General features: G+C 38.1%; 1 protein-coding gene across 8 annotated transcripts in view; it reads left to right on the forward strand.

The window, feature by feature from the left end:
• The first annotated feature begins 5,371 nt into the window (after positions 1-5,371).
• LOC124711424 (non-structural maintenance of chromosomes element 1 homolog) overlaps positions 5,372-24,772 on the forward strand; it is a 45,970-nt gene continuing 26,569 nt past the window's right edge. For 7 of the 8 annotated variants that reach the window (XR_007005479.1, XR_007005478.1, XR_007005476.1 and 4 more), the window contains exons 1-4: positions 5,372-5,713; positions 5,863-6,016; positions 20,702-20,903; positions 22,306-22,419. Coding sequence is in view for 3 of the 8 variants with exons in the window: in XM_047241490.1 (XP_047097446.1) it covers positions 5,611-5,713; positions 5,863-6,016; positions 20,702-20,903; positions 22,306-22,419 (573 nt within the window). In the remaining 5 variants the exon portion in view is untranslated. The remainder of the gene's footprint in view (positions 5,714-5,862; positions 6,017-20,701; positions 20,904-22,305; positions 22,420-24,772) is intronic. The other variant, XM_047241492.1, reaches the window with a different exon arrangement.

The raw sequence follows: 24,772 nt of genomic DNA on the forward strand, positions 1-24,772 counted from the left end.
ATGTTTTCAAGTACAATGTAAGGGGCCATTTCAGCGATTCACGTCTAATTGTAGAAAGTGTGGCAATTAGGAAGCAAGTAGTTTGGGACCAAGGAACTAAGCAGTACACAGGTTTTTTAGACTTTGGTGGGGAAGTGCCTCAGTAAAAGAAGTAATAGAGCCATCTGAGGCTCTGGTTTTCATGCTTGTCTCTATTAAAGGCAAATTTAAATGCCTGATTGCATATTTCTTTATCAACGGTGTACAGGCAAATAATCAGGCCATACTGATAAAATCTGCTTTAGAGAGGCTGCATAGTTCTGGCATTATGGTTTGGTGTGTTACATGTGATGGCTGTAAGGTAAATATAAGCACTTTACTTTCACTTGGCTGTACTTTAAATTTTTACAAGGGTGTTTTTAAAAGCTACTTTCCTCATCCTGTGGAAAAATACAATGTTTAGTGTATCTTGGACATGTGCCATATGATTAAGTTTGCCAGAAATGCTCTAGCAGAAGTATCTGCTATTGAGTCTCCAACTGGCATTATTAGATGGCATTTCATTGAGCAATTGAACAAGGTACAACAAGAAGAAGGTATGACATTTGCCAACAAACTATCAAGACAACATATAAGTAGTGTAAATAGAAAAATGAATGTTTCATTAGCTGCACAGACTTTGAGTTCAAGTGTGGCAGATAGTATAGAGTTTTTGAGGAGGGTTTGTGATCCAAATTTTAAAGGAAGTGAAGCAACAGTAGAATTTTTGTATTATATTGATAGGATTTTTGGTATACTGAACTCTAGAAATCCATTAGGTAAAGGGTATAAGAGCCCCCTGAGACTTGACAACAAATCTTATTGGCTTGGTATTTTCAGACACTGACAATTATATCAAAAGCTTAAAAATCGTTGGTGTTCCATTGCTGCTCCATGCAAGAAATGTTAAATCTGCATTAGAATGTATTTATCTCTATGCTTTTCCCAATATGGCCAATAAAAATGCATTTGTAAATTTTTTTAACTGGGGAAAACTATTTAAAACAAGTGACTGCGTGCACTCTGTTGTAGAATACTTAGAAACTGTTTCAGATGTTTGTGATTGCTGGGGATATGCGACAGAAATATATACAGGCCAAGATTTTGCATTGTGTTAAAATTAAATTCGTAGATTACCCATTTCCTGCTCCTGCTCTTGGTCATGATTACCATTATGAAATTGGGATTGAGGATTTACATCAGACTCAACTTGTTTGTAAGATTGCATCCCTGTACTGCTGCACATGCTTATAAACATATGGAAAAAAAAGCCCGCTGAGAAAATTTTAAACAACAAATCACGTATAAGGCAGAAGTTAAATAAACTCATATTGTTTAATCATGTATAGTGCTCAAATTGGAAAAGATTATGTATTGGGACATTTCATGCAGATGGGTGGGACATTTTGACAGATTTTTTAAAACTATTTTGTCCATATATTTGTTGTTGTATAATGATGAACTTCAAACGATGAATCACATTGAAGTAAAATTAACTCTTTACATCCTGTGTAGATATTGTAACAAAATTATAATTATTTATTATATAAGCTTATTTTAAGATGTTAGGTGTTACAAAATATGCACTTGCATTAAAAACAGGTGATTTGTGTGAAATTAATGAAAAAAAAGTTCTGAGACTTATTTGACAGATAGCTTTCAGTGTGAGAAAATATTTCCCTCAATAACTATGTTAACTTGAATTTTTCACTTTAAGAAAGCAGTTTAATCACAGAATGGGTGTGATCTAATGGAGTATGCAGTGGCCCTATGTTTCAAACAGTAATGTTTGTGGATACTCTGCAACATAAGAGCAATAAAGTTGTTACTCTCTTAATTCTTGTTTTAATACTTCTTAGAATGAACACAATGTTCCAATTGATCGTAAGCATTCTTATTACTTTAGAACCATTCTAGAATAAGGGGGCCTGATTCAGGCAAAACCTAATTTTCTTAATTTTGTCTTTATTTTGCTAGGAGGTCTTTCTATTATATTTTCCTGTGTTGAGGGAGGGGGGAGGGGAAGAGAATGCAAATAATCATATAGAATTATCTTTCTAGCACTACAAAGTACTGAATACAGTGATTACAGTTACACTTGGAAATCCAGGAAATTTCAAAAAATGGTTCAAATGGCTCTGTGCACTATGGGACTTAACATCTATGGTCATTAGTCCCCTAGAACTTAGAACTAGTTAAACCTAACTAACCTAAGGACATCACACAACACCCAGTCAAGAGGCAGAGAAAATCCCTGACCCCGCCGGGAACCGAACCTGGGCGCGGGAAGCGAGAACGCTACCACACGACCGCAAGTTGCGGATTAGGAAATTTCAGTATTCATGTTACATGCCTAATTTTCATCAACATTTACCTTAATTATACAGTTACACTTTTTGCTGATTTGAACTGTGTACTACATGTTAAAAAGATTTTGTTTGGTCATAGTAATAAAAGCATTTCATTTTTTTTAGGTCATATGTCCCATATGGAACTGAAATTATCAAGTTACAATGACAAAGGAAGGAATTAACATTAAGGAATCTTACTTCACAGAAATTATGTAACAATGGTTACACTTTTTGCAAGTTAACTTTAACATAAACCATTTAGTTTTCCATTAAGAGTGAAAGCAGTTGCACGAGTCACGTAAAGAACAAAGTTTCCCATAGGAAACTAAAGTATTTTACGTTTGACTTATTGCAGACCCAAAGTATTGTGATCTTCATATTTCTATTTAAAAAAGTTTGTAACTCAAATTCACAGACATTTTGGAATCTGTACATACATGTGTGTAACAAGGTACTTTTCATGTGTTATGTGGAACCTTTAATTTTCTGGTTTAAATATAATTTATTTCATGAATTACATTTAATACCGACAATGTCTGAATGCAATATTTACCATTTAGAAGAAGAAATATTAGTGTACAGAATAACAAACCTCATGAAAAATACGAGAGATTGTAATGTACCGAACTTGGAATGGCTCTTTATCAATAGCAGGTAAAATAAAGGCTTCTATTAAATGTTCAACGAAACCAGTCAGTACCTCTTAATTCACCATAGAGGTGATACAGTAATAAAAGAATTTACTTTTTTCAGAATTTCTGCTAAGTGTTAAAAGTGTGAAGACCTATTCAATAAGTATTTGCTTTACCAATAACCTGTAGTACAAGCACATGTATAAGCAGGTAATTAAGGGAGTCAAGACTTGTGTTAAAATTAAAGATACTGATTGGTATTACTTGCTCACAAAACATTGTAGTTGCTGTACAGTTTATGCTGTAAGTGGTGTACCCAATGTGATTCCTGGAGGACATAATATTCTGTTATCCTATGGGAATGCACTGCTATCACACCTGTTGAAAGTAAGTTTTGCTGTGGAATAGTTGTATCAGACGTCTGTATCAGTAAACAAATCTCCACTGTGACACCCTCATGTTCTTGGTATGCTATTAGCTATAATTACAGGAATACTCTTCACATGGAGAGGGAGAGAGAGAGAGAGAGAGAGAGAGAGAGAGAGAGAGAGAGAGAGAGAGAGAGAGAGAGAGGGGGGGGGGGGGGGGGGGGGAGAGATATGGGAGAAAATCATGTTCTTAGGAGGAGCAAGCTTTACAGCAGCATATGCTGCTAAAAGCATAATGAGATTTTCTTTTTCATCATTTCCAACATTGTACACAACTTTCTTGCACTTTTATTTTATCACATTTTTCCCTTGAGAATGGAGAAGAGAGAGGAAGAAGGAAAAAAAAGAAAAAGTAAGCGAGCTTTCATAAGAACTGAAAACTCTACTTGTGTCATTTGTTATTTTCAAAATGTTACTCTCTTTCCAAATGCTGTTCTATTTCTTCAAACCAATTCTGAATGTCTCAGGTTATTACATGTCATTTACTGTACATTGTCCAGCAATACTTCTGTTGTTACTGGATAGTTTGTAATTTGGCACTACCTTTGTACCACTGGTATTGTCTAGTGTACTTTTGCAGATAAGAAAATCGGCTGGACTAGAATGTCCTGTCAGTATAGGACAAATTCAGACAATATGGAACTTTTTACACTAAATTTGCAATATAATGTCACCCTTGTCTAACACAGATTGTAGCAGCCATTGGGGTGCCTGTCTGGCCAGCTTCTACAGCTTTTGCTTTCAGGTTTGTTTTTTGCTTGGGCCATATCATGACAACCAGTCATTCCAGTGATTGACACCATGTCAAAGACTGGAACCAAGATTCACAGAAATAAAATTCCATGGTTGTAATTCATAGTCTAATTAATTTTGCTCACTGACATGTTTTGAATTCAATTTTAAAATAAACCATGATACCAGCCATTATTTGGGTGTCAGACTGGAAAATTACAGTTTTAAGACACCCCAACCTTAACCTTAAAATTAACAGCTGTGATCGATGTTATTTTCAACAAGTTCCTTCACTTCCTACATCATCATGGATCAGTCCAATATAATATTATTACTACACTTAACTTCCAAATGATACGAGTTATGCATTTAAGAGGAGCCTTAACGTTGGCCTTTGTGTTTGTCTCATTTAAATGTATTTCTTGTCTCGTATCGAAGACTGAAGCACTGTCAAAAACTGGTGCTTCTACCTTATCACTCAGTTAAAATACACTGTGTTATGTACAGGCGTTAATAAAATTATGGAATTTCAATTTCTGATCAAAGAGAGAGCCAAATTCGTAAGTGAATGTTGCAATTAGTGTGTCAGCATATATGCAGATCGGTAATGCATCACTTCAGATAAAGAAAAATAACAGTTTTTCCGTTTATAACTAAGTAATACTTTAATAGTTCAGTTGTAATTTCTGTTGTCAGTAAAGATACCCCTAAGCAAACGATGTCAACTTTTTTTCAAGACACGTCTCCACTGTTTTCCACACTTGATTTTCCGAATTATACCTGTAGTTAAAAGCTTTGGCAACCAAGGTAATTTGTTGAGCTCCATTGAATCTTAAATAGTACTTTAAAACGGGCAAATAAGTAAAGCACTCATAAAATTAATAGTAAACAATTTATAGGTCAGTTTGTCAAACTTCCAAAACACACTCGAATTTAGGAATTTCATAGCAGAACTGTCACTGTTTTTTCTCACTTGATTAGAAACACTTCATTATGTTGATGTGTACATATCTAGAACATCCAATATAAAAGACTTATCAGGGCGCAGAACAAAAAACATTTTCATCCGTGTTTTGACACTTCGTTTTTCGCCAAATTCAGATATGGCGGACACTCAATGATATAAACTTTGGCCAGCACGCGCTAGAGCCATCTATCGGTAGGTCCGGTAGTTGAGCATCCCTCATTTCGCTAGCTTTAGACGCCTGTCTTCTCTTGCCGCTCTATAGTCTATGGTTCTAGCGTGTGTGTCGTTGGAAAGTTGTTTACAGTTGCCGAGAGCAGGAGAAGAAGCGGTAACTTACTGCCCGTGACGCGATATTATTTTGATAGCATCATGTCATGATGTTTCGCAGTTCCATTGGTATCAGTACTGACGGGATATATAAAAGTGTTTCGTGCTAGACGTATTAGGGAAAAATATATTACGATAAAAACTTCATAAGCAGCATGGAAATCGAGAAAGAAGTGTGGAAATCAGTGTTGCAAATTCTCATGTTTCAGCCTGTAATGGAACTGAAAAATGTCACAGAATTGTTATCGGAACTGAATGGTAAAAATGTTATTGCCTTCTGTCGTTGCCATATTGCCTTTGTGTCCATATTTCTTAGTTCATTCTCTTGCAATCGTCTTTTACCTGTTTCATTAATTTACCTGTAGCATTAATGTCATTTTGATTGCCATTCCTTCGTTCTTTTTTAGACAGAAGAACAGTGGCGGTTGATTTAGACAGTGTTATTCACCAGATAAATCGGCATGTGAATCGACACGGACAGCAGTTGACTAAACAGATCTGTGAAATTACAGAAAATGAATATCTCATCTTATTCAGTACGAGCAACAACGCAGCTATTCAGTATGTTGATATTATTTACCTTCTGAGCGTGATCATTTCGCAAGTTCGGTTTGAAAGAATGATCGTTAATTCCAGAACTTGCCTTCTATTTTAATTGGGTTTTTGCATACTTTACATGGCTATAATATTTTCCACTCGTTCATCAGTTGTTTACAAACACCATGGTAGTTCTTTATCTAAAACTACTACTACCATTTGGGTAGGGCCTATAATTAAGTCTAAGATAAGCTTGTGTTTTATGACAGTTTCACAATGTTAGTTCACATTCCCATTTCCATAGTCTTTGAGTGCTCCTAAAACACACACACACACTACCAGTGATAAATGTGTATTGTAGGCCATAAATGGACAACTTCTTATCCTTCAGGAGATTACACACTGCTTATCCCAAATACAGCATGTTAGACTGCAAGGAAAAGTACACATGGTGTAAAAACTACCATGCCTTTGCTTTGTAGAAGGCTTCAGATACTTAGTATGCCAAAATCATAAAACTGTTCTCTGATAGTGGGCTGTGGTTTGAGTTTAGTTAGTTGCCATGTTGTGAATTTGATCTCCAGCCATGCAGTAGCCTACCATCACTGTTATTCACTAAATGCCTATATGAACTTTGTAGTACATTAGCTTACTGGTACATGTAATTTATATTATTTCATTGTAAACACTGTGGCTTGATTTCAAGATTGAGCATGTATTTCCACATGATCATTTTCAGTGTTTCCTTAGGCCTTCGGGCATTGTGGGTTTCTTGCTGACACTCTTTGTCTGACCAGTCAACCACGTGTCTATACCACCTCCTGTTTAATTGGTCTGAGCCTCATCTGATCAGATTTAACTCTTGAACATGAGGGATATGCACATCTACCACTTTCTTCCATACCACTGTAAAGATAATTAAACCTATGTATGTGGTGCCTCCCCCCCATGAACCATGGACCTCGGATCTCCGGGTGGGGACTACTCAAGAGGACGTCGTTATCAGGAGAAAGAAACTGGTGTTCTACGGATCGGAGCGTGGAATGTCAGATCCCTTAATCGGGCAGGTAGGTTAGAAAATTTAAAAAGGGAAATGGATAGGTTGAAGTTAGATATAGTGGGAATTAGTGACGTTCGGTGGCAGGAGGAACAAGACTTTTGGTCAGGTGACTACAGGGTTATAAACACAAAATCAAATAGGGGTAATGCAGGAGTAGGTTTAATAATGAATAGGAAAATAGGAATGCGGGTAAGCTACTACAAACAGCATAGTGAACGCATTACTGTGGCCAAGATAGATACGAAGCTCACACCTACTACAGTAGTACAAGTTTATATGCCAACTAGCTCTGCAGATGACGAAGAAATTGAAGAAATGTATGATGAAATAAAAGAAATTATTCAGATTGTGAAGGGAGACGAAAATTTAATAGTCATGGGTGACTGGAATTCGAGTGTAGGAAAAGGAAGAGAAGGAAACATAGTAGGTGAATATGGATTGGGGGACAGAAATGAAAGAGGAAGCCGCCTGGTAGAATTTTGCGCAGAGCACAACATAATCATAACTAACACTTGGTTTAAGAATCATGAAAGAAGGTTGTATACATGGAAGAACCCTGGAGATACTAAAAGGTATCAGATAGATTATATAATGGTAAGACAGAGATTTAGGAACCAGGTTTTAAATTGTAAGACATTTCCAGGGGCAGATGCGGACTCTGACCACAATCTATTGGTTATGACCTGTAGATTAAAACTGAAGAAACTGCAAAAAGGTGGGAATTTAAGGAGATGGGACCTGGATAAACTAAAAGAACCAGAGGTTGTACACAGATTCAGGGAGAGCATAAGGGAGCAATTGACTGGAATGGGGGAAATAAATACAGTAGAAGAAGAATGGGTAGCTTCGAGGGATGAAGTAGTGAAGGCAGCAGAGGATCAAGTAGGTAAAAAGACAAGGGCTAGTAGAAATCCTTGGGTAACAGAAGAAATATTGAATTTAATTGATGAAAGGAGAAAATATAAAAATGCAGTAAGTGAAACAGGCAAAAAGGAATACAAACGTCTCAAAAATGAGATCGACAGGAAGTGCAAAATGGCTAAGCAGGGATGGCTAGAGGACAAATGTAAGGATGTAGAGGCCTATCTCACTAGGGGTAAGATAGATACCGCCTACAGGAAAATTAAAGAGACCTTTGGAGATAAGAGAACGACTTGTATGAATATCAAGAGCTCAGATGGAAACCCAGTTCTAAGCAAAGAAAGGAAAGCAGAAAGGTGGAAGGAGTATATAGAGGGTCTATACAAGGGCGATGTACTTGAGGACAATATTATGGAAATGGAAGAGGATGTAGATGAAGATGAAATGGGAGATACAATACTGCGTGAAGAGTTTGACAGAGCACTGAAAGACCTGAGTCGAAACAAGGCCCCCGGAGTAGACAATATTCCATTGGAACTACTGACGGCCGTGGGAGAGCCAGTCCTGACAAAACTCTACCGTCAGGTGAGCAAGATGTATGAAACAGGCGGAATACCCTCAGACTTCAAGAAGAATATAATAATTCCAATCCCAAAGAAAGCAGGTGTTGACAGATGTGAAAATTACCGAACTATCAGCTTAATAAGTCACAGCTGCAAAATACTAACACGAATTCTTTGCAGACGAATGGAAAAACTAGTAGAAGCCAACCTCGGGGAAGATCAGTTTGGATTCCGTAGAAACACTGGAACACGTGAGGCAATACTGACCTTACGACTTATCTTAGAAGAAAGATTAAGAAAAGGCAAACCTACGTTTCTAGCATTTGTAGACTTAGAGAAAGCTTTTGACAATGTTGACTGGAATACTCTCTTTCAAATTCTAAAGGTGGCAGGGGTAAAATACAGGGAGCGAAAGGCTATTTACAATTTGTACAGAAACCAGATAGCAGTTATAAGAGTCGAGGGACATGAAAGGGAAGCAGTGGTTGGGAAGGGAGTAAGACAGGGTTGTAGCCTCTCCCCGATGTTGTTCAATCTGTATATTGAGCAAGCAGTAAAGGAAACAAAAGAAAAATTAGGAGTAGGTATTAAAATTCATGGAGAAGAAATAACTTTGAGGTTCGCCGATGACATTGTAATTCTGTCAGAGACAGCAAAGGACTTGGAAGAGCAGTTGAATGGAATGGACAGTGTCTTGAAAGGAGGATATAAGATGAACATCAACAAAAGCAAAACAAGGATAATGGAATGTAGTCTAATTAAGTCGGGTGATGCTGAGGGAATTAGATTAGGAAATGAGGCACTTAAAGTAGTAAAGGAGTTTTGCTATTTGGGGAGCAAAATAACTGATGATGGTCGAAGTAGAGAGGATATAAAATGTAGGCTGGCAATGGCAAGGAAAGCGTTTCTGAAGAAGAGAAATTTGTTAACATCCAGTATTGATTTAAGTGTCAGGAAGTCATTTCTGAAAGTATTTGTATGGAGTGTAGCCATGTATGGAAGTGAAACATGGACGATAAATAGTTTGGACAAGAAGAGAATAGAAGCTTTCGAAATGTGGTGCTACAGAAGAATGCAGAAGATTAGATGGGTAGATCACATAACTAATGAGGAGGTATTGAATAGGATTGTGGAGAAGAGAAGTTTGTGGCACAACTTGACCAGAAGAAGGGATCGGTTGGTAGGACATGTTCTGAGGCATCAAGGGATCACCAATTTAGTATTGGAGGGCAGCGTGGAGGGTAAAAATCGTAGAGGGAGACCAAGAGATGAATACACTAAGCAGATTCAGAAGGATGTAGGTTGCAGTAGGTACTGGGAGATGAAAAAGCTTGCACAGGATAGAGTAGCATGGAGAGCTGCATCAAACCAGTCTCAGGACTGAAGACCACAACAACAACAACAACAACAATGTGGTGTCTGTTCTTTTGAATATTATTAATTAATGTTCAAAAGACTAACAGACATGGCTTGTGGGTAGGCATCAATTTAATTCAAAGAGGAAAGTTGAAAATTTGTGCTGGACTGGGAATCAAACCTGCGTCTCCTGCTTACTAAACAGATGCTGTGACCACTGAGCCATCTGGACACAGCTGTTATTGCAACTCCTAGACTACCCTACCACACCTCCTATCAGACCCGAATTCTCAATTTATTCACACACTGCTAGGATAGTGCCCGGCCCATTATTGTCATTACTTGCGGCATTTCGCCGATTCCCATAAGAGTTCGATCTGGTGTGTATCCATACTGAAGAGATCATTGGCCATCTTTGCCTAATTCGATATTTGTGGTGTTCGTTCTTTTGGGCAGGTCAGAAAGAACAGACACCATTTTGATCCAGGTTCAAACTCTTATGGGAATCAGCAAAATACCGCAGATACCATAATCAGAATAATGGGTAGAGGCACTACATTAGTGATGTGTGATTACGTTGAAAATTTGGGTCTGATGGAAGGCAGTCGGTGCACTTGCGATAAGCACTGTGTATTGATGGCTTAGTGGTTAGAGCATCTGCCTAGTAAGCAGGAGACCCAGGTTCACTTCCCTGTCCAGTACAAATTTTCAATTTCCCTATTGATTTAAATCAATGCTCGCTCACAGACAATGTGTGTAGTTGCTTTGTGTAATTATTAAATCTATCTGCTTTGCTGTTGTTAGTATATTCAGTTCAAAGGCTAGTTTGATGCATATATCCACACCAGCCTATCCAACACAAAGTGACTCATCTCTTGTAAATAACTGCAAACTAGGCCTACATCCATTTGAACCTGCTTATATATTTTAGCAACCCCTCCCCCCCCCCCCTAAAAAAAACTTCCCTCCCCTTCTTTCCACTCCCAAACTGACGATTCCTTGATTCCTCAGGATGTGTCCAAACAATTGTTCTATTCCTTTAGTTAGGTTGTACCATAATTTTCCCTCCACTCACAATTCAGTTCAGTCCCTTCTCCTTCACTATTCAGTCTATCTATTTAATATTCAGCCTTCTTCTGGAGCACCTCATTTCAAAAACTTCTATTCTCTTGTTGTCTGAACTGCGTATATCATTCACGTTTCACTTCCATACTAGGCCGTAATTCAGATAATCCTTCAGAAAAGACTCCCCGATATTTAAGTTCATGTTTGACATTAAGAAATTCCTCTTTTTTCAGAAATACTTTTCTTTCTACTGCTTGTCTGCATTTTGTGTAATCTCTATTTTTGTTGACATAAGCCACTGTATTGCCCAAAAGGCAAAATTCATCTACTACTTTCTCACTTTTCCTAGTGTAATTCTCTCAGCATCATCCAACTTAAACTACCTTCCATTACCCATGTTTTACTATTGTTTATGTTAATCTTCTCTTGTATCCATTTTTTATTAAACTGCTCTTCCTTGTCCTTTGCCATCTCTGATAGAATTTTGATGCCTTCATAAAACCCCAAGTTTTTAATTGTTCTCCTGAACTTTCAGTTCCCTTTACAGATTTCTCCTTGGTTTCCTGCACAGTTTGCTCTGTGTACAGATTGTGTAACATCAAGGATTGACAATAACCCTGTTGGACTCTTCTCAGTTACTGCTTCTTTTGTATCCTTCAACCCTTGTAACTGCTATCTGGTTTCTATATAATTTGTAAATAACCTTTTGTTATCCGTATTTTACCCCTGCTAGCTTCAGCATTTCAAATAGTGTAGTCAGTGTGGTCAGAAACTCTCCAAATCTATAAAATTATTTAATTACTTTCCTTAAACCTATCTTCTGATGGAAGTTGTAGGGCCCATATTGCCTTTTATGTTCGTACTTTTCTTAGATGCCCAGAATGGTTCCCGAGGTTGGTTTCTACGTTGTCCGGGTCGACAGAAGCGTCCGATCCAACGCGTCGGCTTTGACCCGTGACGTAAGGGTGTTGTGTGTGACGTCATGACGGCGCGGAGTTTGGTTTGAGTGTGGCTGTCTCCAGTTCTGTTTTATGTTATTTTATTTACTTTTCTGATCTGTTCGTTCTATCTCGTGAGATTTTTTTTAATTTAAAAACACTTATTACTTATTTTAATTATCTGTTTCCTCGAATTTCTGTTTTAGTTTATTCTATTTATCTTTCTGATCTGTTCGTTCTATCCCGTGAGATTTCTTTTTTAAAAAGACAAAAAACACTAATCAGCTACTGAAGCATCTTTATCTTCTATGGGTTGCAGGGGTTACGACCCCTGGGGAGGTGGGTGGGTATTCATGCATGGCTGTCTTCACTTACACGTTGTAGCTACGCAAGGCATCTAAATTTGTTTATATTTAGTTTGCCCCCACCCAAAACACCCCATTTCCCGCGCTTGTCCCGTTAGTGTCATTAGGCTTCTTGTGGAAAGTGTGTGTGTTTGTTTTCGTTTCAGCCATATTTGTGACGTCATGGGTCAAAGCAGACGGGTGGGATCGGACACTTCCGTATTTCCCGTTTTCCCATTCTTCCTTAAATAATTTGTGTCAGTGCAGTAAATTTTCAACTATTCGGGCAATGTGACGGAAGGTCACATTGGATAGGCTGGAGTTCTATAGTTTCTCTTTTCTGACCCTAGCTTTACTATACAAAACACCTTTTTTATACCAAAACCTAATTGCATTAACATTTTCTCACTTCGTATGTAATACATGCTAGTTACATATGTTTGTTATGTATGTACTGCGCCCTTCAAAAAATGTTGAAGAAAAAATAAAATGATCTGCATGGTAAAGTATGAATGTATGATTACTTACGTGTGAAACACCAGGCCTAGCAACAAAGATGAAACATAAAGATTTGAGGTTCTAAGAAAGCCTTTGGTAGGTGACTGTTCCCCTCCTTTAGCCCTTTCCCATATTGTAGTATCCTTCCACTTAAGCAAACAGATGATATCCACTGGCATTGCTTCCTCCTGCTCACTTATGTACTTGCAGCATTGCCTCAGTCATCTTTAACCTTCCCAAATATGGGATGATATTTCTCTTCCTCCTGCATCACCATTTCCATAATATCATCATCAGTTGCCTGTCATTCTGTGACATCCTCTGTCGACATCCTCACAGTGTGGTACATTTTTGGTTTCACATGTGGGGTCAAAGTTAAAGGTCCACATCATGGTATAAAAGAATTTACCAAGACCTCACAAATAATATGTTCAGAATCTCTTCCCACACATTGGTCAACCATCTTATGACACCTAGCAAGTCAGTCCTCTTCAGAATGGTTACACAGTTCATTATTAGCAATCGCTGATATCAATTAAATAAGAAGACGGTGGCAAAACTTCTTTAGCATTTCGAGGATGCCCTCGAAACTTCTTTAGCAGCTGAGGGCAGCTGACCTCTTGTACAACTTTTTGTGCTCTTTTAAGCGACATACTGAAAAAAGATTTCTTTCGCTGTTTTCATGTGGAAAATCTGAATCAAAGTGGGCTGTAAAAATAGATGCTTAACAAAATTTAGTGTCTAGCTTTTTATATCTCCAGAAATAATTGCAGGATAAACCTGACATCTTGCACCTAATAACTTACCGCTACAAGGTCTTAGAACATAAAATTCCATTCTCTCACTGTTTTCCAGTAGCTTACAAATTGAGGGGAAAGTTGACAATTTTTGTAAAAATGCCAAAAGTGGGTATTTTTAATCCACTTTTATGAAGAGAGTTTTCAGCAAACTCCTTTAAACTGCTTTCATTAAAAAGACCTTGTTCTACACCACCTCAAAAACTGGATTTGGTTTTGCAATGCAAGCAGCTTTAAAGTCAACATGGTGGAGGTGCATTGAAAATACATCATATTCTGATGGTACTCAAATTAAATCTGACATCTTTTATTCTGTTTGACAATTGTTTAGTGCTCTCTGGGAAAGGTAATATTGAAAGCCCTGAGAACTAGGAAATGAGGTTGTCAGGAAAATTTCAAATAAGTAATCTTTTTTGTTTCCTTTTAAACACCTCTATAGTGTTTACATCTACGAAATTATTTTTATTATTTTTATAAAAAATGAAATGGGATAAAGAAGCCAATAAAACAATAGTTTTCTTCTTTTGGGGCTCTAGTAATTTGAGGTAATCACATTCAAAAAGTGTGATTCTTTAGGTTCTGCCGTATCAAAAGTACTTCCCAGTTAGCCCATGTGTTTTGAACCTTGTGTTGCATGATAAAAATGTTCATAATCAATACTATACATTATTTAAGTCTCTCTAAAATGTATAGGATCTACCTTGTGATTTTGTAATGTGAAATTAGTGTATTAAATAGCTATGAATTTAAAAGAAAGATTGTATTTCTGGACTTTTATAAAGCATGCTACCAGTAACTATTTAACTGACTAATTTCACGTGGAAAATACCACAAGGTACATTGTATAGAAAATATCATGTCAGTAATTATTTAACTATCAGTTATACTTCTGTATGTTTAATTGTTGTGGAATTTGTTCAAACTATCTGCATTTTACTATTGGGTTCTCAGCATAGTGGGTGCTTTCCTTCAGCTGAGTGTAGCTGTTATTTATTTCATAAGGCCAGGTAAAGTTTATAGCCCAATATAAACTAGTTTTGATTATTATTTGCAAAGCTTTCTACAAATATTTTTGCTGAATGTTTTATTCTGGTGTTATACAATGTACGTATCTTCATTCAGTTGCAGTTGAATGCAAAAAGTTGTACAAGATAGCCTAGTTTTGTTTCTTTCAAGAAAATGTTACTGGAGATAACATGCCTCAAAGTTGCCGAAAAATCAGGGGAGAGCTGTTGATAGCTGCGCTATGGGGTCAAACAAACAGCTGTATCTCTTATCAGTATTATATTGGTGAAAGTAAAACTTCACCAATATTCCTTGGAAAATATATGAATTATCACACAAAATTTCAGCAAAACCCATGATAGTCCTACAGGAACTTTCTCCTAAATTAGACCACTTGGCAGGAAATGGCCCAGTGACTAATGTTCATAGATCTCAGTTTAAAAATAACATGTTATGTGGTGCACATATCATTTAAAAATTACGATAACTGTGCTTCACAGAGTGGAAGATTTGGGGATTTATTTTGAAGCCATATAGCAGCTAACACAGCTTCTCTCTCACTTATTGAACTGCAGGGAGGACGTAAAAGGTTACAAGATGTCCCATTTGTAGTCACCCAAAATCTAATTGAACCAAAATCACACAGAACAGTTACACAGAGTTTGTTTTGGTGCAACTATGTAAACTTTTCCCAACATATTAACTGATAATAATCTTATCTTGTCTGTAAACAGATCATGCAGTCGTCTGGATGTAATATTTCCATGGTCATGCGAGAATACCGTTTGGTAATCTTGCTGGAAATGATATATATTGTGAGTGGCAGACCATTTATAAGCCACACAAAACAAACAAAACTTCCTTCGTAAATTGTCACTGCTACCAACTTACTCCAGTGTAGATACAGTGCCTCAGTGGTGAAAGCTGACAAAAACAATGAATCACTATCGAGTACCATGGATGATACATTCTGTAGGCTGAGGCAACAATCGTTGTGTTTTATAAAATACGGTTTCAATCGTTGCGTTTGTTTAACCTTTTTCTCTGTTTATTATTTGGCCTGACAGTCTAATTTCAACTGATTCCTTTAAAACACAGCCCCAAAACTAGTTGCAGGAGCAGCCCTTTGTTCCTTATCATATAACTTCTGAGTTCCTCAATATGACAGTGCTCTGCCATCGTATATTCCTCAGGCTGCAACAGTCATATGCAGTGATGATGCTCAGTATATTAATGACGCAGATAGTTCAGCCAATATAAGTTTTCCCGCAATGGCAAGGGATTTTATAAGCACCAAGTCTCACTTAATTGTAGGTCAGCTTTTACCAAGCCATGAGCACTGTAATCTTGGCTGGCGAATGAAATGTACTTTTGATATTATGTATTTTTAAAATCTGTCCAGTTTTGAAGATATGCCCCCAGAAAATGGTAAGAAAGCCTCTAATCTACTGGCATATTCTAGATGATGTAATCCCTCTTTATAAACACCGCAGGACCTCTGTGCATCGGTGCAGTGGACAACAAGTCTTTGCATCTAAATACTGGTCTGTGTGCATTGGTTTTCTATAAACACTGTCTGAGTCTCATTGTCATTTCTGCAAACCAGTATGTCTAAAAACGGAAACCTTCCATCCCTTGCCATTGTGAACTTGTTGCTTGGCTGAAGGAAACGGTTCAGAGCATCTATTGAATGTGACCACACCATAAATGTATCGTTAATATAGCACCAGAAACAAGTAGTTTTAAAAGGACCATCCGCAATGCCTTGCCTTCAAAATTTCCATAAATAAATTGGTGACTGGAGGATAATGGATTTCCCAGTTGTTCTGTCAATATGTTCAAAATTTTTGTCATTGAATAAAAAATATGTAGACTTCAGCAGATGATGGCAAAGCTTTGCCCTTTCCATGTCCAGTTTCCTAATTAACATCAAGGATTCTTCAAGAGGAATTTGTGAAAAAAGACTCACTTCAAAGCTCACAAGCAAGTCCAAGGGATGAAGACACAAGGACTTCAACCATTGGGTAAAAATCGTAGAATTGTTAATGTAGTGTTTACATTTTCCGACATGAGGGTGAAGAACAGTGCTAATAAATCCTTGGCCAAGTTGTAAGTGGACACACCCAGATTATAATGGGATGTAGTGGAATCCTTTCTTTATGAAGTTGAGGCATATCCTAAAATCTCAATGGAACAACAGCAACAGGACAAAGTTTTTTAAGGCTTGGTTGTTTAAGCGTAACACGAGATGGAATGTCTTAAGCTTGTGTTCAAGCAGAATGGCTTCACAGACAAACAGATCCATCGTTCCTTGAGTCCCCCTCCCAGCAAGCAGTAAAGTGCACCTTGGCTTGGTAAAAGATGACCTAGGATTGAGCTAGTGTGTAGTTTACAAACTCCCTTGCCAGTGTGGCTGAACTATTTGCATCAGTTAAGCAGGAGAATAATTTTGATGTGCAATTTTAAAATTTTGTTAAATTTCTACCAGGTGAGCTCAAGGTTGACACTGGGCTGATGTGGTAATCAGTGTGCCAACAAGGTGTACTGCTGCAACAGACCCCAGAACAGTGCGGACCGAAACACAAGTACTGTTATTTAACAAGACACTCTGAGGTAACACTATATAACTCCACCACCTGAGTGACACTACAAAATCAAAATCAAATGTAGACAGAAAAGAATAATGGAGCTCACTGACCCAGAATTGCTATTAAATTACCACAGTGAAGGAGTGCTGACAGGTCTGATAAATGAGGACAAATACACTAATACACTCGGAGCCACAGCACCTTAGGCCCAGTCCTTTTAATAGAGAGGTTTTCAGAGGTCAACAACACATTTTGTCAAGCTGCTATTCTGTCTGTGTCACCAGAACCAGAGAGAATGACAGCCTGTCGAGTTTCAGTGAAACCATGGCAAACCTACTACTTACTTGCTGACTTCAACACAGAGAGGCAGCCAACCAAATGCATACCATAGTGGTGGTCTGCCGTTGATATCTACTGAATCATTGCGCATGACAATACTGGTAAGGGGTCAGCCCTCCTCCGCTAATGGGGCATCATGGACGACCTGCAAGCTGCCATCTTCGCTCTTACCATGCAAGGCGTGTTTGCCCAGCCTCCTGTCTGAGTGGTGAGCATCTGCTGTAGTCTGTAATTTCATGGTTGTTCACCAGGGCATAGCCTTCACAACAACTGGAATCCTGGAATACAGTCAGCAGTCTCCACCTCAGCAGACAACAGGCTTTCTTTGAGAGAACAGGCTGTCTTTGAGAGCGCTAAGGTGAGATTCGTACACTGTGAAACATCTGGGTAGGCAGAGCCTTCCTTGTCCTGCCACTGCCATGAGCACAACACACAGCCATGGCACTGACCTGTGGCAGTCACTGTTGAGACTTCAGCACTCATGTGCGGCACATGTGTTTGCACCCAGCCACCGACTGCAACTCTGAATTCACATATACCTTTGTGTGCTCTGCACAATAAATAAATGTTATTACAAGTACCGCGGTTCACTTACGGCCACGGGCATGCACTAGACCACTCACCCTCACTCCACGCATTACCCCAGCACACGGGTCACAACACATCATTATGACGGGTGTATTGAGCACCGTCGCCACACGATTGTTGCAGCATGAGAAATCTGTGGTGGTGGAAAACTGTCTTGCTGATGCATGGAGTATTTTATATGATAAGGTGCAAATGGTTGCTCCTACAACTTGCTTTAGGGGCTGTGTATTGAAATAATTAATTAAAATTGGACTGTCAGACCAAATTGTAAACAGAGATTAGGGTTACCCAGTACATAAGATCTGGAACCATATTTCAACTGACATTAAAACACAATGGTTGTTGACTCAGGTGACAGACTGTCTTGACAGTGATACTTGATAGTTCATTTTTTTTTCTCTCCCCCTCCATGGGGTTATACCTACACTTGCATCAGGGGGCAGCAGTGATGATTTATGGTGCATGCACTGTTGGTCTTCTGAAGAGTATAATTGGTCGCCATTTGTGGTACGAATCAATTCTGGTGAGATTAACAAACAGTCTTGTCACCTGAAAGGGGCCAGACGGACCAAGGAAATATTGTGCTTAGATGCCTGCATGATCCAACTGCAAACCAACATCATCAGAGGTTGCTTTGTTAGTAGCAGTGTTTTGTTGAAAGCCTATTTGATTTTGGAGATTAACAAGGACAGGATTGTTAATGTCTTTGTTCACAAAAACCTGTACGTACTTGGGAGCCCACTGTTTATGAAATTTAAGGAAAGAAATAGTGTACAAACCATGGTAGAAATTATACCAACTCAAGTTGGAAACACTTGGGCACTCGTCCTAGAGTCCTGATCTCTCCCCATGCAATTATGACACCTTCAGTCATGGTTTCTATCAGACGAGGATGTGCAGCAGGCAGCTGTAGACTTTTTCACAGAGCAGGACACAGTGTTTTATCAAACAGGTATCTTCAACCAGGTGCATCAGGGGGATAATTGCCTCAGTGTTCGCTGTGATTTTTCCCAATTTGGCATACCGATGATTCTGAACTGTAAGACCTTCATTATTTCGTGTTGGAGATTTCACAGACATGTTACACTGAGATCCCCTTTGTGTGAACAGTCAACATAGGAAAGAGACCTGATGCTATGAGTCCAGTCCACAATAGGATAGGCAACTACTGAAGTCATGCTGGGTTGATTGATCAGATTGTGAAGATACCTGATTGGTAAAACAGTGTCCTGCTGCGTGAAGAAATCTGTTAAATGCCTGCTGCACATCCTCATCCAAAAGGGAATCATCGACCTTTCAAGGCCTTTTTTGTGCAAACAAAGGTGTGATAATCACATAGAGAGAGATCAGTGCTATTGGATGAGTGCACAAGTGTTTCCCACTTGAGTTGGTATAATTTCTGTCATGGTTTTTCTCATTTTTTCATATAATTTCATAAACAGTGGGTTTCAGCAAATTATTTTTCTCATAAAATAGATAAAATTTTAATTACCACTCATTTTGACACAAATTATATTTAACACTTTACAAAATTGTTGAGAAAAATATATGGAAGTTTAGTCACTTTTCATTTTTGACTTAACGCATATACTTTAATGTGGAATAGCAGCATAAAATGATTTCTCTTGCTTCTTTAGAGTCCTTTTTTTTTCACTTATTTCCTTCAGTTTTTCTGTAACTGTTCTTTGGAAAGTGTTTGACTGCAACAAAGTGCAATATCTGTAGTCCTCTCTGCTCTCACTGTCTTGCCAGAATGAGGCTTTATCTGCATTCTTTATTCTTCTTTTGTACCCCATAATATGTAAAAAACAAACTGACCTCCCTGTGCACAGAACAAACTGATAAAACAAAATTAACAGCACACAGCACAGTCTTAACTTGTAAAAGCATGGATGATTTGCATTTACGTAGGCATCATTGTACACAATGCTGGAGATCTGTTACTCAAAATTTCTTAAAAAGTTCTTTGGAATTTGTAAGGACTTTGTGTAGTGTGTATAAGGTTTTCTGTGGTAGCTTAAATTAGTCATCCTGCGTGCGTAGTATGTAAACTTCATGGACCAAATTGTCCTTGTCATCCCATGAAATTACATGTGAAACAATAGTAATTTTTGGCAGACATCAAAATAAGCAGCTTCTAAGGGCCCTTAAAATTTAGTAGCTGAAAAAAGGACTTTTTAAGCAGATGTGAACCAGTCTATATTATGACATTTGCAATATGGGGACATGCATTTACACGAAGCAGCAGCAGTTCTCCAAGTGTTTTGCCTTGATTTCCACAGTGGTGGTTTTTGACAGACATGCTTTCCCATACACATTCCTCATTCTCTGATGGATGTTTACTGGTGTTTGTCCTTTGGCTGCCAAGGAAATAACAACATGTTGGTCTTGTTTGGATGCATTCAGTAATAATGTCCACACAGTTACTGCACACACATAGGAAAGACACCAATGCCACATTAACCCTCTCTGTACACGTCAGTTCTTGTGCGCCCGCATCAGAGTCACACTATGTTGCATATACACTGCAGCAGCACCCTCAAACGGAAATTTTTTTAGCACCCCTTGTAATATTTTGTTGGAGTCTTCTATTTCCTGCGTTTTTAAACACTTCTGGTAGGAGTAGCATATTGTAATTTTTTGCAAGTATTGGAATATTGTTTTCTAAAGCAATTCATTGATAAATATATCACATCTGCTTTTACAGGACTCTGACAGGTGGTTACACAAAGGAACACAGGGAGGTCTACAAAAGGATTCTGGCAGAAATTATGACTTCAGAGACGTTGGGCTGTGTGTCATCTACCCATGTGCTGAATATGTCACAAGATATGCCTTTTCATATAACAAAAGGGCATCTCCAGGATATTGCAGAGAAACTCATTAATGATGGGTGGTTCTGCAAAAAGGTTGTTCATTAATATCTGACAGTATTGTTTAATATGACAGATCCAACCATTTTAAGGATGGGAGTATTTGAAATTAGTGTAAGGTGTTCATTGTCAATGGGATGTCAATGTTGTCTCACATTTCAGTAAAGGAAGACCTTAAATTAGCTGCTACACAAGTAAATTTACTACAAATGAAAACTAACCATAATAACTGGTTGATCTTTTTTCCAATTTCATTGTTATGGAGGTGATCGCTTTCTCTCCTGTATATAATAATTAATAAATCTATATTTTGAGACTATAACTAGGAAGCAAGCTTTTAATTCTCTAGTTGAAGTGCTTGGATTATCTTTGTTGAGATGTTGTCCCAGAAGAGCATAGAGGCTCCGAACCCTTGAGGTCAGGACACAAGACTAAGACAGCTGGTTGTGTAAAGCTGGACTGAAGCCACAAGACTAAGACAGCCAGTTGTGCAAAGCTGATGCTAGTAATTAAGAATTCTTATTTAGAAGTATTTGTGTGTGTGTTACAAGATAACTTTGCAGGAATTTTCAGTGAATAAAGCTTCAAACTGAGCAACACTTCAGCACATTGTCCAAAAGTGCCATTTATATGATGAAACTCGGTATATTTCTGTAGCTTAATGCAGTACAATGAGAGAGGAAAAGGGAAACCATTTGTGTGTAGAGTGTGGTATGTTTCTTCCAGGGCAGTGTATCTCATTATTTTTCAGGGGGAATGGTTTCCAATCATCACTTGCCATCTCAGGTTCATTCAGCAAACTAAACCAGTTGCTGTTCTTACGAAGGCTGTAAAATTTTGCACAATTTACAGCTCTGTCACTTCTGTAATCTAGTGTTCTGTGCAAATATGTGTATTTGAAGACACTGTTATCAGAGAAAAACCGTTTGCTTATTGGGGTGAGGGGGGGAGGGGGTGAATCACCAGGCAGTCCTTACCTTCAATAGGTGCTTTCTGTACTGCTGATAAACACACACAAAAGTACATATACTATCTTAGCTTTCACAACTATTAGTTTTTTCCCCAGTGGGGATGGGCAAATTACACATCCATTTCTCTTCTGCTAATTTATCCTTACTTTTTGCTCTGCCCTCTTATCTGAACTGAAACTGGCACAGTGCTTACCAGTGTACTGTCTTTGACAGTTCCATCTGCATATTTGCCTTCCATCATCAGCAGGTTGATCTGTTTCATCCTGAGATCTAAGTGACATGCCCTTCCTGATTAACTTTCCCCATTAATAGACAGTACTAAGTATTACACCACCTGAAGGGTTAAATACTAGCCTTATCATTTTTTCAACTGTTTTAATAAACTTTGCACTTTAGAGTGAGAAAATTTGTATTTCTATGGTGCATTTAAACAACAGGGTGATTAAATCTGTGTTTGCTATCCACAGGAAGGTAAGATCTACATAGGCGTTCGCACCATTGCTGAAATGGCACCATACATTGCAGAAGCATATGCAGATTGTGTTTCGAACTGTCACCTGTGCAAAGACTATGTTTTTGTGGTAAGTGTGAGTTTGTGTGATACACACAATTGCACATTTTTAAATTTAGCAAATCTGTTCCACCATAAATGAAACTGAGTTTACCAGTTTAATGTGTCATTTTGTATGGTTGTTGCCATCTGATATCTTCCTTCATTTATTACACAAAGTGTATGGTAATGTATAGTGGAAACTGACACAGGTAAAAATGTATAATAGAAGCAAAAGTTTCTAGTAATCATTGCTCTGCAAACAAACTTTTTCAACTTAATTCAAATGGATAGTTATAGGTCATCACTGACTTCAGTATGAAATATTGTCTATAGTTAGTACAACTATTTGTAGTACAATTAGAGCAGATCCTGTATCATGGCCTGCAGAATCACCTGACCTCAATGCTGTGGATCTTACTGCCTTGGGTCTTCCTAAAAGTGAAGTGTAGAGCATTTCCATTAATATGGTTTAAGAATTGCAGCAACAAGATGTGCAGTTTTGTCGAGATTAGGAGAGGGTCAAAGGATGTTTGAAAGGATTCGTAATGTACCATGGAGAAGAGCACAGTATTGCATCCAAATGCAAGCACTAAGTGTCTGCGGCTAGGTGATTTGTGTGGTCTGCCAGTAATTTTATTTATGGACCACTGCATAAGGTTAAAATGAATAACATCACATTCATATCACTTAAACAATTTAAGCTGCACATGACAGGGAAGTTGTCAGGCAGCACGAATGTTGTGTGTTCCATACTTAATTCGTATTTGGAGTGACATCTCTTGGCAGTGATTGGAGCTGTGAGCTACTCTGCTGCCCTGAACCAGTCTATCTATTAGTGAAAAATGAGGCCGGGGGGGGGGGGGGGGGGACTTTTTAATTTATGAAATGTATAGAAGAAGAAGGGGAAGAAATGCACAGTATGTGATAATAATAGTTTTGTGTAGCTCAGTGACCCAGTGCAAGGCTTTCTGTGAGACACCACTTCATGCCCATATTAGACAACATTGCCCTGATCCCAGAAGCGGATACATTGCCACCTGAGCCACCCCTGCCATTCGGCCCGCACGCCTTTAGTTCATTTCTTTCGTCAGTCGACTTAACTGAATCAAGTTATCAAGTTGTTGTGCTTTCCTATGTAGCAAACATGTCCGCATCATCATATCTTATACGTACCTAGGACAAAAACGCCCTTAATGATCATGATTCTGTTATGCAAGTGTTGTCTGTTTGTCCTAGATCTATCTATCCTACTTTGCACACACTATACAAAATATTTGCTTGTGTATCTGCATCTGTTGCTACGGCAGAAAGAAGTTTTTCAACAATGCGGCGTTCAAAGACATGGCTGAGGTCAACAGTCGAGGAGGATCGACTTAATGGCTTAGCTCTGTTGAACACTCACCCTGACATTGATTGTCCTATTGATAATGTAATTAACCAATTTGCCAGGAAGAATAGGCACTTAGAATTCATCATTTAAGAAAGAGAACCACAACTGTAACTTTTTTATATCATAAGATGGCATTGTCTTGTATATGTTTATAATCAGTTCAAATAAAACTTTCTTAAATTTCGCATGTGAGTTGATTATTTTTATTACGGTAAAAGTAAAGGTAGCTCAAGATATCTTTAGTACTCCCTTCTTGGGGTTTTTCTGTATCTGCCACTGCCTGATCCAGGAAAATATGCAGACAGCACAAAATGTACAAACCCCAGAATGGAAAACAAAAATACGTCACACAATCATGACAGTAGTGTCTTGGAGTGAGTTAGAACAATGAAGATCAAATGGACGCTCTCGATCACACAGTAACAGCCCAGTGGATGCTCTCGATCGCATAATAGCAGCCCTCACTCTGAGTTGCACCATTCATTGCTAGATGATAGCGGCATCATTTTCACAGTGACTGTTGAATTTTTCATAATAGTCCTGCCAGTTTGCACAAAATATTTATAAGTTATGTACACAAGCCTTTCTCGTAATTCGGTGTACCTGTTGGTAAAAGAAATATCATAACATGAACAATCATTCCTGAGATTAGCCTGAATACACAGGCAGAAGTGGGCAGGGGACTTAAATTTATGTATGTAGAGAAGAAGATATTTTACCCATTTTTTATGTTAATTATGATACACCCCATCACAATAGAATAATTCATGGACAAATTACTATATTGAGGCAGACATGTAAAATATATGAACTATGGAACAATTTGTCACTTTGTCAGTGATGGCTGGGTGCTGAAGCCCACTAACTTACTTGTGCGCCTGTCTAATATAACAAGGAAAGTGGTGCTGCCCACAGTTATGCTGATGGTCTGCTTTCAAAAATCCTCACTGAAGTGATAGGGAGCTGCCTGAACAGGTTCATTGCATTTTTT

The sequence above is a fragment of the Schistocerca piceifrons genome, chromosome 8 (assembly GCF_021461385.2).
Source record: "Schistocerca piceifrons isolate TAMUIC-IGC-003096 chromosome 8, iqSchPice1.1, whole genome shotgun sequence".
In the NCBI taxonomy this organism is placed as follows: Eukaryota; Metazoa; Arthropoda; class Insecta; order Orthoptera; family Acrididae; genus Schistocerca; species Schistocerca piceifrons.